This window comes from Musca domestica, unplaced genomic scaffold (genome assembly GCF_030504385.1).
Source record: "Musca domestica strain aabys unplaced genomic scaffold, Musca_domestica.polishedcontigs.V.1.1 2, whole genome shotgun sequence".
NCBI lineage: Eukaryota > Metazoa > Arthropoda > Insecta > Diptera > Muscidae > Musca > Musca domestica.
In genome coordinates, this window is record NW_026712249.1 from 2,154,024 (window position 1) to 2,168,930 (window position 14,907).

At 35.6% G+C, this 14,907-nt stretch overlaps 1 protein-coding gene across 1 annotated transcript in view; it reads left to right on the forward strand.

The window, feature by feature from the left end:
* Positions 1–1,425: 1,425 nt before the first annotated feature.
* The window catches only part of LOC101899635 (G2/mitotic-specific cyclin-A), a 58,256-nt gene continuing 44,774 nt past the window's right edge, over positions 1,426–14,907 (forward strand). Inside the window, exon 1 of the mRNA XM_059121627.1 lies at positions 1,426–2,641. Coding sequence (XP_058977610.1) covers positions 2,006–2,641 — 636 coding nt within the window. The 5' untranslated portion in view covers positions 1,426–2,005. The remainder of the gene's footprint in view (positions 2,642–14,907) is intronic.

The window sequence follows — 14,907 nt, forward strand, 5'->3', positions numbered from 1 at the left end:
AATGCGTCCGTACCACTATAGAATTGAGTGGGTAACGCCAAGCAAACATATGTTTGCAATTGAGTCAAATTTATACACTGGACAACATCTAATCGTCAAAATGTTTTTAAACAAATAGAGATGCGAAACATTTTTCAATGAAGTTAAATTTGACAAGGTAAATTGCAGAAAAATGCAGATCTGAGTTTGAATTTAAAATTATTGATACAAAAAATGTAAATGTTTGTAATTGGAAAATATTACGATTAATTAAGGTATGAATCTGGCGGATTTGGGTAATACGGACGCACAAAACATTTTACCATAGTGGTGAAGTTGAATGTTTGTATACGCTACGTCAAAATTTTAGTATGTTACAGAACTAAGAGAATGTAAAAGTTTTTACTACGATAACCGATTTTTCCTTTATGATATCGGAAAAAATTGCAAAACTTGTATATTCTTGCAGATTCGACGTGTTTCAATACACAATTTAAAATTGTATATTTATATGGATGTTACGGAAACGTGTCGAACGTTAGCCACTTTTTTAGTTGCATAATTTGAACGTTGACAGAACTTACTATTCTGTTCTTGTGTCATTATTATGTCGATTTTAAGATATGGTTTACTTTTTACAATAGGAGGTTGTTATAATATGCATTTTTCAAGAATTTTTACAAGTTTAAATAATTTTTCATTCAACATCCAAAATTAGTTTGACATGTTATTGTTACAGCAGCTGTGTCAATGCGACGACCTGTATTTTTCTACCATGCTTGATACTTAACGTACACCTTCGGGGGTTTTTACCACAAGAACTAAATACATGTATTTAATTGAATACAACGGTTATACGCCGAGCGTAGAAAGTTCAAAAAATTAACAATTTCAACATTGGCATAACTTATTTTTGGTGTTGTTTTGTATACTGAAAATGAATGCGTATTTGAATAATACGGCCGTACCATGGTAGAAGAATATAGGTAGACGCGTCGACACAGCTGCTGGGACAATGAACTGTCAAACCAATTTTGGAATTGAAAATGATGAAAGAAAAACTATTTAAATTTGTAAAAAACGTTTGTAAAAAACGAATGACGTAGTGTAAGAAAACATATAAAATCTACTTATATTTGAAAAAACATTAAAATTTTTTTGACATATCAATGCTCCTAAGCGTTGATGCATCTACCTGTATTCTTCTGCCATGGGCCGTACAAAACATTTTAACATAGTAGGAAAGGAGAGTATATTTGTACATTGTGTTGGGTATTAGGTAGGTTTGCAATGAAAAGGCGACAAAAATCGAACATCGATTACGAAAAGTCGCGATTTTCACCACAGACAAGAATCGTTATCGACTTTCAGACTTTCTAATCAAAAAAAGTCGATTAATCGATTGATCGAAATGCGACTTACGTATCCCTAGTTCATTCTGTTATTCTGTTGGCGTGAGTCGGTGAGTGAGTGATTGAGTGCGGGTTAATTTGTGTTGCTCCAACGAGAAAAAGTAAAATACGAAAATAACGAATAAAAACAAAAAACAACAAGAACTTTGTTTTTGGGTTTGTTTAACGATATTTTGTTTTTGGTTTTCTAATGCTGGGAAAAGAAACGAAAGAACGTGACGAAATAAAACAAATGATATCGAACGAATAGAAGAATCCAGTCGGGAACTTGTTGAATGTCTAAAACACAGTGACATACCAACAATTATTTGCAAGTGAAATTAAGAAGATTGTTTAAAATTGTATCAAATTGTGTTTGGATGTTTGTCGATCGATCCGGTGCGAAACAAGTGCTTTGAAGATATTTGGGTCGCAGTCGTTGTCTGAACCTTAAATGAAATAAAACGAGAAGTGCGATCGATCATAACCTCAATATATTAGCAAACAAAGTGAAGTGAATATTTGAATTGGGGAAAGAGCCGGTGACCAGAGTGAACTGTTATAAAACTGCACTCGCGCACAGCTTCTTCGTAAATTCCCAAACGATCCGATAAACACAGCATCATAAATCCACAATGGACCTTTTGTGCACGGAAAATATAATACACGAGTATGAAACGGAAACATTGTGTCACCACCAACAAACTCTTCAAAAACAGTCAACGTCGTCGTCGTCGCCGTTAAAAACAGAACAAAAACAGCTCCAACAATCGTCAATAAGCAACAACAACAGCAATATCTCGCCAACGTCGCTGTATTCGAGCAGCTCATCGTTGTCATCGTCCAGTTGTTGCTCTTCAACAACAAATTCATCGGGCTACAATTCGACCGGCAGTAGCAGCAGCAGCAGTAGTAGCAGTTGTCACTCTTCCAAAGTGGTGGCATGTGAGGAAACTGCAAACTCTGCTTATTTGGAAACATGTGCTCCGACCCAACACCAACAACCGCCTCACAACCAAAAGCACTCCTCCTCCTCCGGGAGTGTGACATCATCGACAGGACAAAATGTTTACACGAATCACTTGATACATCGTTCATTGGATTATGTGAACACAGCCACAGAAGACCCAACATACTTGACCGATCGATGCCTGGAGAATGCACTAAAGGCTGAAGAGAAGAGACCTCAGCCAATTTGTACGTATTTCAAAACGATACAAAAGGACATTACTCCGCCAATGAGAAAAATTGTGGCCGAATGGATGATGGAGGTAAGTCAATGTTCGAAATGATAAGAGACGGCAAGGTGTTATTAAGTAAAATTATGTGTAATAGCTAGCTATGTAGGTATGCAATCGATATTTGCCATTTGTGTGGAGCAACAGTATTAGAAACTCATGCATATGGCATGTGCAAATTCTGTTTTGAAATTCAAACATCAGTAATGTATTGTAATTTTCAGGCGCCACTCTAATCAGGCAAACATCTACGACTTACATATGAATAGAAAACCTCCGACCGCATCGGGCCAAGGGATTGTTTTGAATTACAGAACAATCGTTAAAATAAACAACGTTAGCCATTTTTTTAATAAAATTAAAAAAGACGAAATTAGCAACAGGCAATCATTAACAATGCTTATGATCGCCTCGTGCACAAATAACCTACCTTCGGGGCTACAGATGTTAATGATTTTTGTATAATTGTATACTTGTAGAAGGCATGGCTCAAGTTTTAGTTTAGGTTGAATTTTATTCTCACAGCATACCAATTCTTGGTAGGCATTATTGATTTCGTTTCCTATAGCATTATTAGAATTGGAGAAACCTCCCCCCTAAACTAGTAAAAATCCTGGTTAGTATTTGTAAATTGCATACTCGAATCCATTATTGCAAGGTTTAATTTGACACAATGTGTGTGTGGCAGCTTATCTTTGCTGCTGCATAAAAGTATGTCGGTCCTGGTGATATTTTTCAGCAAACCGTTTTTATTTGTACTTTCTTTGTAGATAATTTTTTACAGTCCTTAAGTAGGTATTTACGCAGATGATGAAGTATATTTTTGAAAATAAAGTTGTGTGATATTCGTACCGTCAAAAGTATATGCAATACCCTTCCCTTTCGATGAATTTGCCAGCATATGTTCAGATATAACCACGTAGCAGTTTATGTTATTTACTGTCAATCAAACAATTCTTTTGCTCTTTTCTGCTCTGTTTTCTTTGCTAAATTAAAATAGTAGGTATAAAACTTTGTGTGCTGTGAGTATAAGTCCCACATTTTTTGGTTAATTATAGCACATCGTTCTATTGTTGTTTTGTTTTTTTGTTGGTATATGTATTTTGTTATCAACAAGAGGCAAACTTTTTTTGTTTAATCACACTAAATGGCAAAGTTCCAAACAATCCAAATCGCATGGAGGAAGTCCTCAGAATAAAAAAGTGGTCATGTGTCAAAATGATGTGCATATCTATAACAATTTTTCGGGGCCATAATCCAAATTACCGCCTCAGTTCAGAATTGGTTGGTGATTTTTCCATGCCAACGAAGGGTGAAAGGTATGAGACATTTGATCAATATTTTATCAACTTTCTTTAGCGAATAGCATTTTGGTGCACCGATTTCGTTCTGCTTCTGCTGAGGGAGAAAGTTGCCATCACATCTATAGGACATTTGCTAAAAGTATTTAATTAGATAACTTCATGAATATTTTTCCATTGAATGAAGACAAACATATTGAATGTTAATCGAATGCAAATTATAATACAAAGGCCTAGCACAAAGTCGTAGTACTGAGAGATATTCGATAGTTTATGATTGGCATTACAGTAAATTTGCCGATAATCCTTTCGGCCTTTATATTGCCATATGAAATGTTGATAGCAAAATAAAATTCCAATTAGAATTTTTTATTTCAACGGAACCCAATTGTTCCAATAGACCTAAAAAATGCCTTCATACTTAAATACTGTCCAACGTCTTCAGGTTTTGCGATGGTGTGTGTGCGTTTAGCACCCTTTTTGTACATGCTGCCACCGCACAACCCCTAAGGAATTGTTTTGCGAAACGTTGTCGTTTATTGCTAAAAACCAACCACCACATGTTGTTGTTTATTCAGCAGTGAACTGGTCTTATTCGTTACGACGACGATTTTGAACAACTTGTTGAGACTTCGACGACAGATGCAAGTACAAAGCAAGCAAGCGACGGGAGCTGAAAGCAAGTCTTACGGAACAACATGTTGCCTCATGCAGTTTTCAGCATATTCCTTTGAACAAACACCTTTCGTGGTTTCCTGTAAGTCCTTGCAAGCCCTTTTTGCTTGGCAAAATTTGACTAGTTTTTGTGTTTGGTTGGCGTTTAAGAAATATCATAATGCAGCTGCCTTTTTCATACAATTTACTACACAGGTTTACAATTTTTTCTGAAACTCTATAGCAGAATTTTGAAAAAAAAAACTGTTTTTTTTTATTTAAATATTCTGATATAAAAGACTTATTGAATTCGTTAAAATCGTCATCTTCTTCTTCAAGAACCTTAAAATAATCGATAACAGAAACCCTGCATGGAATGTACAGCAACATGTGTGTACATTATGGGATCTGCTAAGAAATTTACTGTATTACTTACCCTTGCCAGAAGGAAAGAATCGAACAAAAGTATTCATCAAATTTCAAAGGTGATGGTGGTGGTAGTTCCCATTTTTTACCTGTGCGTTCTTTGGTCTTTATAATCGGTGAGAGTGTGATCTTCATGTTATGCTCGTTCTTCGATTGTTTGTTGTGTCGTGTGCATACCTGCGTATGTATATATATATATATATGTACCTTGTTTCAGTATTAAAATTCAAAACACAGACATCCTCTGTGAGATGAAAAAGGAAAACCAAACTAATTTGTTCGTATTGCTTGTCAATACGATCGCTTCAAAGGGACAGAAATCCTTTAAGGATATGTCGTTTTTGCATAAGTTTTATAAGAGTGTTGATGCAAAATTGTTGCTGTTTATGTACAACTATCGGGATGTATTTCGGCAGCTCAGTCTAAAAAAATAATAATGAAGTACAGTTGCTACAGAATCGTATTTTGTGGGTAAATATGGTAAACAAATTGTAAAGAAAAAAGGTGAAGCAAGAAATGTGACTACGTCCCTTTTGTTTGGAATGATTCCTTGAAAGTTAATGTCCGGCTGCCTCTTTTAAAATTGTCAACAATAATGCAATAACAACCGACTGTCAATAACATTATTTTGATTTGTGCTAACAAAAAATTGCTGCTTGAGCATTTTTTAACGTGTTTTATTCTAAAACAATATCCATTACATGCTTAGCCAGCCATGCCATTGAACTTAACTACTGGAATTTGCCAAAAAGCCTTCAACCTGAAACATTACCCATCTATTTAATACCAGCGGCTACAACGAAAAAGTTATAAAAGTGTTGTATTGATTTGCGTTGTTCAGCCAGCATTTCCTTACGTTTAGGTACAAAACGGCGCAGGGTTTTTTTCAAATATTGAAATGTGGAAGAATCCATGGTGCATAACCAGATAGGTTGCTTCACTTCAAATGAATGTGGGCAAATTCAATTTAGCCCTGAAGAGGTTTATTGTATCAAATAGACTTTTAAAAACGCAACAATCGGTTTTGTTTATATATAATAATTTTGTTCCCCGAATTCGTATGTTGGAGAAAACCACATAACATGAAGGGGATGTTGGTGAGATCCCACAAAATCGAATAAAGTTAGAAGTTAGGATTTTAAATAATTTCCATTTTTTATTTAAAACCATACAGAAAAATTATACGAACAAAAGGAAACATATTATATATTTACGAGGAATTATAATGTTGATTGTTATGTTACCAAGCACAAGGCAGGAATTGCAGAAATAATTCACAATTTCCTTTAAAAATAAAATTTCTGGCAACTTTTCACTCCCGAAGATATACATACTCCATGAATTTAGTGCATATTTCTCAGATAATGAGATGGAGAGATATGTGTCCTGGCCAAATAGGCTTTTGTTTTATTGTAGAGAATTGCTGACGATTGTTCCCGTTTTAGTAAAAAAATATATATGGAACTGGCACTGTGAATAATTTCGCCACATTCTTAGCAAAGGATGCACTCTTTTTTAATTCCTAAATACCTATTCTCAATAATTCGTCATTCCGGTAGTGGGTTTCTCTAATTAATTTTGCAGTTATCGACAAAAGTGTAATAGCGTTACATGAAATTTGACGCAACACATGTTTTGCTCGTTTATTAGCCAAAGACATCAAATTTAAAGTTTTAAACTTTACTTCCACTGATATTTCTTAGCGACAACTTTCTTTTGTTCGCTAACAGCGACAAATTTCGTTAATTAGCGAAATCATAAGAAAATCAGATTTTGTAGTTATCGGTAACTGTCTGTTACTCTGTCGTTAACTAGTTAAAGAATTGCACGGCCGTTAGTAAGCCAGACAAAAAATGTAAATGAAATCCCCATAACTTGTAATATATTGGAGAATGTAGGGACGCAGATAGCATGTGATTTGTTGATGTATATGTCAATGGAAGAATGAGATTATCCTCAGTTATTTAGTTGTGTTCAGATCGAAAATACATACATGTTTATGAAAAAATTACAAATTTTGCTTATGTTTATTTCTATAATTTAAACTTTGTCTGTTATGCCACGTTTGTACAAATAATTAATTTGTACTTACCCATCTGATTTTAAAATGTTATTTTTGCTCTGTACAACTTTGTTCTTTACAACTAAATTGTTACATCAGTGATAGTCATTAGCAATTATTTACTGTGGCTTGAATCCTAATGCAAGGCTAAATTGAAACGCGAAAAAAGAAGGTTTGTCATGTCCACATCTCAGTGAATCAGATGATCAGTGAATTGATATCTGACCGACTGACTGAGTGATAGACAGAAAGAGTATTGTGTCAATTGAATTAGTTTTTAATTGCTGTTACATTTTAATTTAATGTTTAATAAACAATATTTGCTTTTATCGCTGATGTGTCTGTCTGTCTCTCGGTATGTCTGCAGTGGTCAGTGGGCGTTAGCTTTGTGTTTCCATACAGCAACAGCACCGTATCTTTTCCCATCATCACCATTGCACTGGTGATGGAATGTGCTGAGTTCGGACACATCAACGTTTCGTACAGAAACTGTCATGCCACAGATTCGGATGTGCAATAATTGCGCACCCAGGTATCATATCAAAATGCTTAAATGGTCGTAGGTTGTTATTGTTGGCTTTTGCGGTTTTCCATACATGTCAGGTGTTCTGTTTTCACTTGAAAATCATGCTTTGCAAAAATATGATATATGACATATTAATGGCTACTGTTACGCTTGTTTTTGACATTCTTCCTGCGAAACCGACACTCACACACATGGGCTGATGCTCGTGCAATATGCCACGTAACTCCCCTGGACAAAGTCTCTGAGAGACGAGCAACTACATATGTACATATTTGTTTGATATGTCTCCAGGAAAATATGCTCGATTAAAGAGGCTGTCGTCGTCGTCATGCTTCATAGCATTGCTCCAATTTCGTAACAGAAAATAAATTTGCACTCGGTATCACTTTAATTAACCACAAAACCGCATATAGCGAAAATTATGGAATGTCGGTGGACACGAGGAGGAAGCATTGGAATTCCAATAATGTTTATTGTTTCTTTGATATGGAAATTGGGAGTTAGGAGGTTATATGGATATAGTTGTATACTGTGTACATTATAGGGGGTTTGCGTATTTTCATTTTGTTTGTTTATACCTTCATAATTTTTTGGGGCAAAATTAAATTGTGTTCTAATTAAGTCACATTGATAGTTCACTATACAGAACAATGGTACGATGTTTTCAATTTGGATTATAGGAAATTTTAAATATTGTCAACACAGCCACATGCATACGTGTCTTTACAATGGGTTTCCCCATTTTGTTTGGTTTTTTGTGGTTATGTCCGGGTCCAGTTTAAAACTGTTTTCTCTTTTGTACTGAGCCGTAGAATGTTATTTTTAGAAAGATTTCATTTCATAACCAATGAATTGCGTGTCATCTCGTCTAGGTAATAGTCCTTGGACATGTAGGATATGGGTCGAAGTTCAAACTGAGGGGGAAATGTGAGACCTGCTGGTTATCCCAATTTCGTTAAGTCGCTTGATGTGTTACCCTTAATTTTCGTTTTGTAGATAGTGCTTAATTGTTGCAACAATTTGATAGTTGTCATTGGAGCATAAAAATGTATGCTAGGTGTGTATAATTTCAGAGGGGTAGCTTTCTTCATATGTCCATGTGGGCGTGTGTGTGTGTGTGTCTTCGCGTTTTTCTTTATAGGTAGTTTTATCAGAGACAATTCTTACAAATGCAAGAACAAAACTTAAATTCTTCTGATATCAAAAGTCTGATGGAGACCTGGACTAATAACGTCATTCTTGATTCATTCATACGCGTACACGACTAACAAATTAACAAATAAAATCAACAACAAGGGTAGGACAACTTTGTAACAACAACAAGAATCGATAAGAAAAGTTTAAAAAACCAAACTTGTGCGAGATATGACAAGTAAAATAAAAACTGAAAACGACGAGCTGTGAATAAAGAATGCGCTCTCTTTCGGCGTTTAACACTGACTCTTTACTTTTGGAACAGCAATCGCCCGCTGCCGTCCTATACCTTTCTAATGTCAACGTGTTGGATGTTTTATCACTTCCATGGCCAAGCAGCTGGCCTGATAGGGTTAGACGGCGAGCGGGCGGTCGACTCGCAAAGAAAACAAGTATTTTGGCGATCAGCTGATTACCTTTTTTCGACTTCTTGGTAACACGCACATACCTATATATGTATGTGCCAATATGACCAATATACCCCTTTTCCCCATTGCTTGACACATATGAACACACATGTTTGGGGAGTGCGGATTGACTGCGGCTATATATTCTGTTCAGTTCGGTTCGGTTCGGCTCTTCTCTCTCCTTTCTCTCTTTATCATTACAAACACATTCATCTTCATCTACATACGCATTAAACAAAGAAAAAGAAAAAAAAAACAACAAAACAACAAAAGCAAAAACAGCAGCCTGTTTGTTTTTTGCTTGTTATTTCAATTCTTTGAATACAATTTTGGCAAATTTTATTACTGCGCAATCAGATGGTCGTTTGGCCGGGCAGTCGATCGGTCGAACAGTCATCCTCGTTTTGCACTGCTCCTCTGTACGTAGCCTAAAATGCTTTCTCCTTCTTTAAATCCACTCGTGGTGTATATCATTTATTTCGGTTTGTTATTGTTGTTGTTAAATGCCGGTCGTATAAGAGAATATAATCTTTATGTACGTATATATATATGTGTGTGTGGGGGGGACATGGGGAAAAGGCAACGTTGTCAAATTCCAATTGGAGCTGCGGGGCTGCACTACACTGAGAGAATTTGGAGGTGTGAATTATGTTAATCTAATTAAACACGAACAAGTTTACGAGATCCAAAGAGTTGATCTAATATTTCATTCGTTTTGAATTGTGGGTACCTATTTCAAAATCTAAACATCATCATCAGGGGCATCAGTGCTATAAAAAATGTACCTATTGAGGTCGGTATTCAAGACAAATAATGCGTGAATTTTTGAGTGTGTGTCTACTTTACATTAGGATCGTATTTGGTCTCTTTTCTCAATATAGACTTAACATTTTTCCCAGGGAGGAAAACGACCGTACATGTGGCTGAATCATGCTGCTGCAAACTAATTTGGGCATTTTCGTGCAATAATCTTCTAAGCTATTGGTCATGTTATATTCCAACAGCGAAAAGTCTTTATTTAATGAGTAGCCCCATGCCCAGAGTTAACAAATATCTGTCGTTCAAGATCTTCAAAATAATCTCACGAAAACACACATTTTTACATCTAATCGACTACAAGTATTTTTTTTTTTTTTTTGTAAACTGCATTGTCGATAGTTCCAAACTTTTTTCTTGTGAAAATTTCCATTCAAAAATAAATAAAAAGTGGATTTTCACACCTCTTTTTCTTTAAATGGATCGTATTGAGCAACAGTTTAAAAACAATGCTAATGAATGTACAAATATAAAAATAGATAACTGACTCCCATAGATCATATCTGCGGTAAATAATTTTACATACATGGAAAATTAAAAAAAGCACCCACATATTTTGAATTTTTTTGCTTCCTCTTATTAACAAATCAAAATATTATTGAACAATGAAGAACAATTTTGTGGCAAAATTACTTGTCATAAATCGTTTTGATCTGCTAGCATTTTGTGCGTCTCGGTCCACGTTAAACCAATTGACAGAAAAAACGTGACGATTTGCTTTCTAAAAGCAGCGAACATGATCGGATGATGGCAACTGGCTGGCTTGCTGGCTATAATATTAGAAATACATTTGGGAACAGATTTCGTGGACAAATATATCCGTATTGAACTCGTGTGTGAGACTGTGCGCAACTGTATGTATGTGTGTGTGTCAGAATAGTTCGACAAAAACAGTTTGACAATATTTCATTGTTGCTGGTCATTGGCTTTTGCAGCATTATAGGTATAATATTATTATATTATTGTTGTCATTAACTTTTCTCCGTTTGTAGGCTCAGAAAAAAAGGTTGATGTTAGGCTTGAATTGTATTTTACAACAATTGTTGGTGTAATCAGTTTTTGCTTGTTCTTCAATGTAAACATATGGCCCTCCAAAGGGGCTTTGATATGTTTGTGGTTTCTTCTTTGTCGGTATACCCGTCTATCTACCTGGCTACCTGAACTTTGTAACTTTCATTACTCGATACGAAATAATGTCGCCTGTGACCAAAGAATTTAATTATATGATTGTTTTCTTTTTCGGCTGTCATCTCCAAACCACAAATGTAACGTTCACAGCCACAGATATATTTGATAATAAGTATGGCTAGTGAAGGCATGGAATAGCGAAGAAATTCAATTAGTCTAGGAATGGAATTTCACAATTATTTTCTGAATTGTTTCGTTCCCGTTTATGTTCGGTAACATCATATTCATAAATGTGGAAATGAGCGGTTTTTCTTTAAGTCGTTATATTTAATAAAAATGTTTATTTAAAAACTTGGAGCTTCCATCCATACAAAGTTGTTTAATATTGAATACAAAATTGTGAATTTATCGCTAGTAATATGTGCAAACTACTCTTAAAATTTATTATTCCAGCGAAGAATCAAAAAACCTAAACCCTCTTTGTAATCGTTATAAGATGTGCTATTAATTTTTCCGTCACTGTATTTCTTAGTTTCGGGTTTGGTTATTGCAGTCCACATAAATGTGACCATAATTTGTTGTGGGGCTAAATTGCGTTTTATTTTTTTTTTTTTTCAAACGTTTTAAATTTGAGCATTGTTAAAAATGGAATATATAGGGTAAGGGCAAACGAAAGATGTTTCTGCGCTCAGTTCTAAGGAGCTTATTGGTGGATGCTGCTTCAGCAAACTGAAACGTACGTATTAAATTTTGGAGACTGCTATGACCACTAATTCAACAATGTGACGGGTAGAGGTCCATTTCATTCGTTCATTTCTAAATACCATCTCAGGGTTTTTGCTTTCCAGAAATTTTTTCTGGTATATAATTTAGAGCATCGTCGACCAAAATCAGACCGACAAAAGGGAGAGTGTACGACGGAAAAGCGATTGAACACAAAAATCAGCGTTTCTCCACTTTCTTGTGTTGCCCTCATCTGGGTGAGACGCCTGATTGACTTTTAATAATATGAAGTTACAATTTACCCATTTTTTGTAGATAGATTTACCCATTTTAAGTTATACGTATTAAGAGTTATTTTGAGAATAGTTTTTAATTTAAAAAAAATGTATTTGCTTCTTCGAAAAAAATCCCCAAAACATTTCATATTTTTGATTACCTTTTATTACATTCGTATGGACGTATGTACATATTGGTATATCAGCTGCATTTTGCATACCTATATGTATTCATCCAATCAAACCTTTGAGAATAACTAAAATTTTACTAAAATTTGACACAATTCTATCAACATATTCGATATGCCCACTTTACCTGTTCGATATGCCACATCATGTTTTGAATTTCTAAAGGACCGCCAGTCAGTCAGCCGACGTGTAGTTTTTTTGCTCAAATTGGCACACATAAAACCAATCAAAAAGTTGACCTTTAAAATTAGCACACATCAAATGTTAACAACAACAGTGCGAGGTGATAAAAAATCTTTTGATGTGTGTTCGGCAGCTCCTTTTTCTGGGAATAATCATTCCGGAAGCTTTTGAAAGTAACTTCTTCGGTGGAGAGATTTAATATATTTGGCCCCCAAAGGCAGCCAATCACTTACACACGTCTCAAGAAATGACGACGCTCCTCGTCGATTACCAATAATTTTGTACCTTTTCCCCTAAGTGGTGCCGGCAATTGAAATTTTGTGATGCAGTGAGAGCCGAAAACATCCAAAAATTATCGAATGAAGAAAAACACGTGTTTTGGTTTCGTACTTAAACGAAACGCACACTTGGCCCAACACGGCCGTGTACCTAACGAGTACCAGCTAACTGTGGGCCGGCCGAATGGTAAACGATTCTCCAACGCATCTACCGAACCTTAAGTAAACAGCTAAAAACAACGTACAGGGGTTTGTTGTCCGCCCGTCTGTCCGTCTGCCCATTCACTTCTTTTGTGTGTTGTTGCTTCGTCGACTGTTACTTTTATCTGCTTATGCTTCCTTCTCTACGGCATGAATAATGCCTCCGTGAAATAATTTTCAATTTTTTGGGGATGATGACGATCGTATTTTCGATTTTTCCTTAAAAAAACCAAAAATATTCCTCTTAGAAGATGAGTTGAGTGCTTCTATTTTATGATGGGTGCGCTGGCTGCTACCAACACAGACAGAACGCTATTTTGTGTTCGGCATTTAAAACTTGTTGCGTTGTGTTGGCAGTAATGATTTTGTCAATGATGATTGTACATTGATGTGCGTTCGTACGACCACATGGTTTATTACATGAGCACAGCATTTGGCCATTGAATAATGATTAAATCCTAAATTTAGATTTTACATGAAATACTTTAATGAAATTTCACTTCACTCGATCTCAACTGAAGTTTTCCGTATTTTGTGAGCGCACAAGCCACTTTAAGCACCTCAAATACTGCAATAATTTGTACAAAACAGTACTAAATGCTTTTCGATAACCCAAATCCAAGTAAATGAGAGTGAATTGGAAATACAACCTGCATTAATGAGTTACTGAGAGTTTTAAAATTTTTACTGACTCACTCAGTATCATTTATAGGATTATAAAACAGATTTTAAAACAACTACATACTCTCCGTATTACCAGTATACCAAAAATTATAAAAACTGTACAGATTTTACATGCAAAGTACAGGGTGAGATGAAAGAACTGCAACCTACTAAAGACTGCTGCCATATTTTACCCACAGTTGTTAAAATTGTTCCAGTGACAGCTCATTATATTGTTTCCAAGCGTTTAAAAGCATTTTGGTGAGAATTTACCAGAAAAAAAGTTATTCATGATCATTATCGAGAAAATATTATGGAGAGTGTATTAAAGCCTTGAACAGGACTCAGCACCACCGCACTCAGCACGCGCCACACAAGAATGGTTAGAAGTTAAATTTCTTGCTGCTTTGAAGGTATTTACTACTGTCAAAACGTACTTCCTAAACCAATTTGCTTATTGTTTTCAGACTATCTGTTTTTTTTCCAAAGCGTAATAATTCCTAAGCCGGATCTATTATTACCATTCTATTATGTTGTATTTAATTTTGTTGTTGGATGAAATGAAGCAGGTAACATGGACTATTTACAACTCATGGCCGTTACAGGTGGACGTAATATTCGGTACAGTTTCTTTGAGATGATATTTGAAGACCAAAATCTACGATTTTGTATTATTTTTTCCTCAAAAAAATATTGTTTTATGTTTCCAGGAATAACAACTCACCGTTAAGATGAATGTGCTCCCTCGGGCAGCAATATTGATTATCTGTTCTTTTTCAAGAAATGAGGGGGAAATGCAACAAGTGTTGTTCTCATTTGATAAAGTTTGTTCCGGACCACATGTTATGCTCCATGAACCCTAAGTGTTAAACAGATTGGTGGTGGTGGTGGCTGTTGTGATATGATGCTCTTCGGCGGAGTGGGCTGTCATTAGAAACGAAAACACGGAGATAGATGGCCCCTTTTCATTCGAATGCACTTTGATTGCATGTCTTTTACGATAATAACCCAAATGAATAAAATTGTTCATCTGAGTTGGGAATGGGTGCCCACTTGACGCTTAATTGTCGGAATAGTTTGCCTTTTGCTGCTCGATGTTGGTGTTTTTTTGTTCTGTTTTGCTTAGCTTAAGAAGCGATGCACTAAAGCGTAAAAACACGAACTGCTGTTGCTCAATGGCCACGAGACAGGGTGTCGTCTTCGTCGCCGTCGTCATCATAGCCGGACACTATCATGTCTAAGCGCTAACTAACCTACCCCAATCCACAAAAAG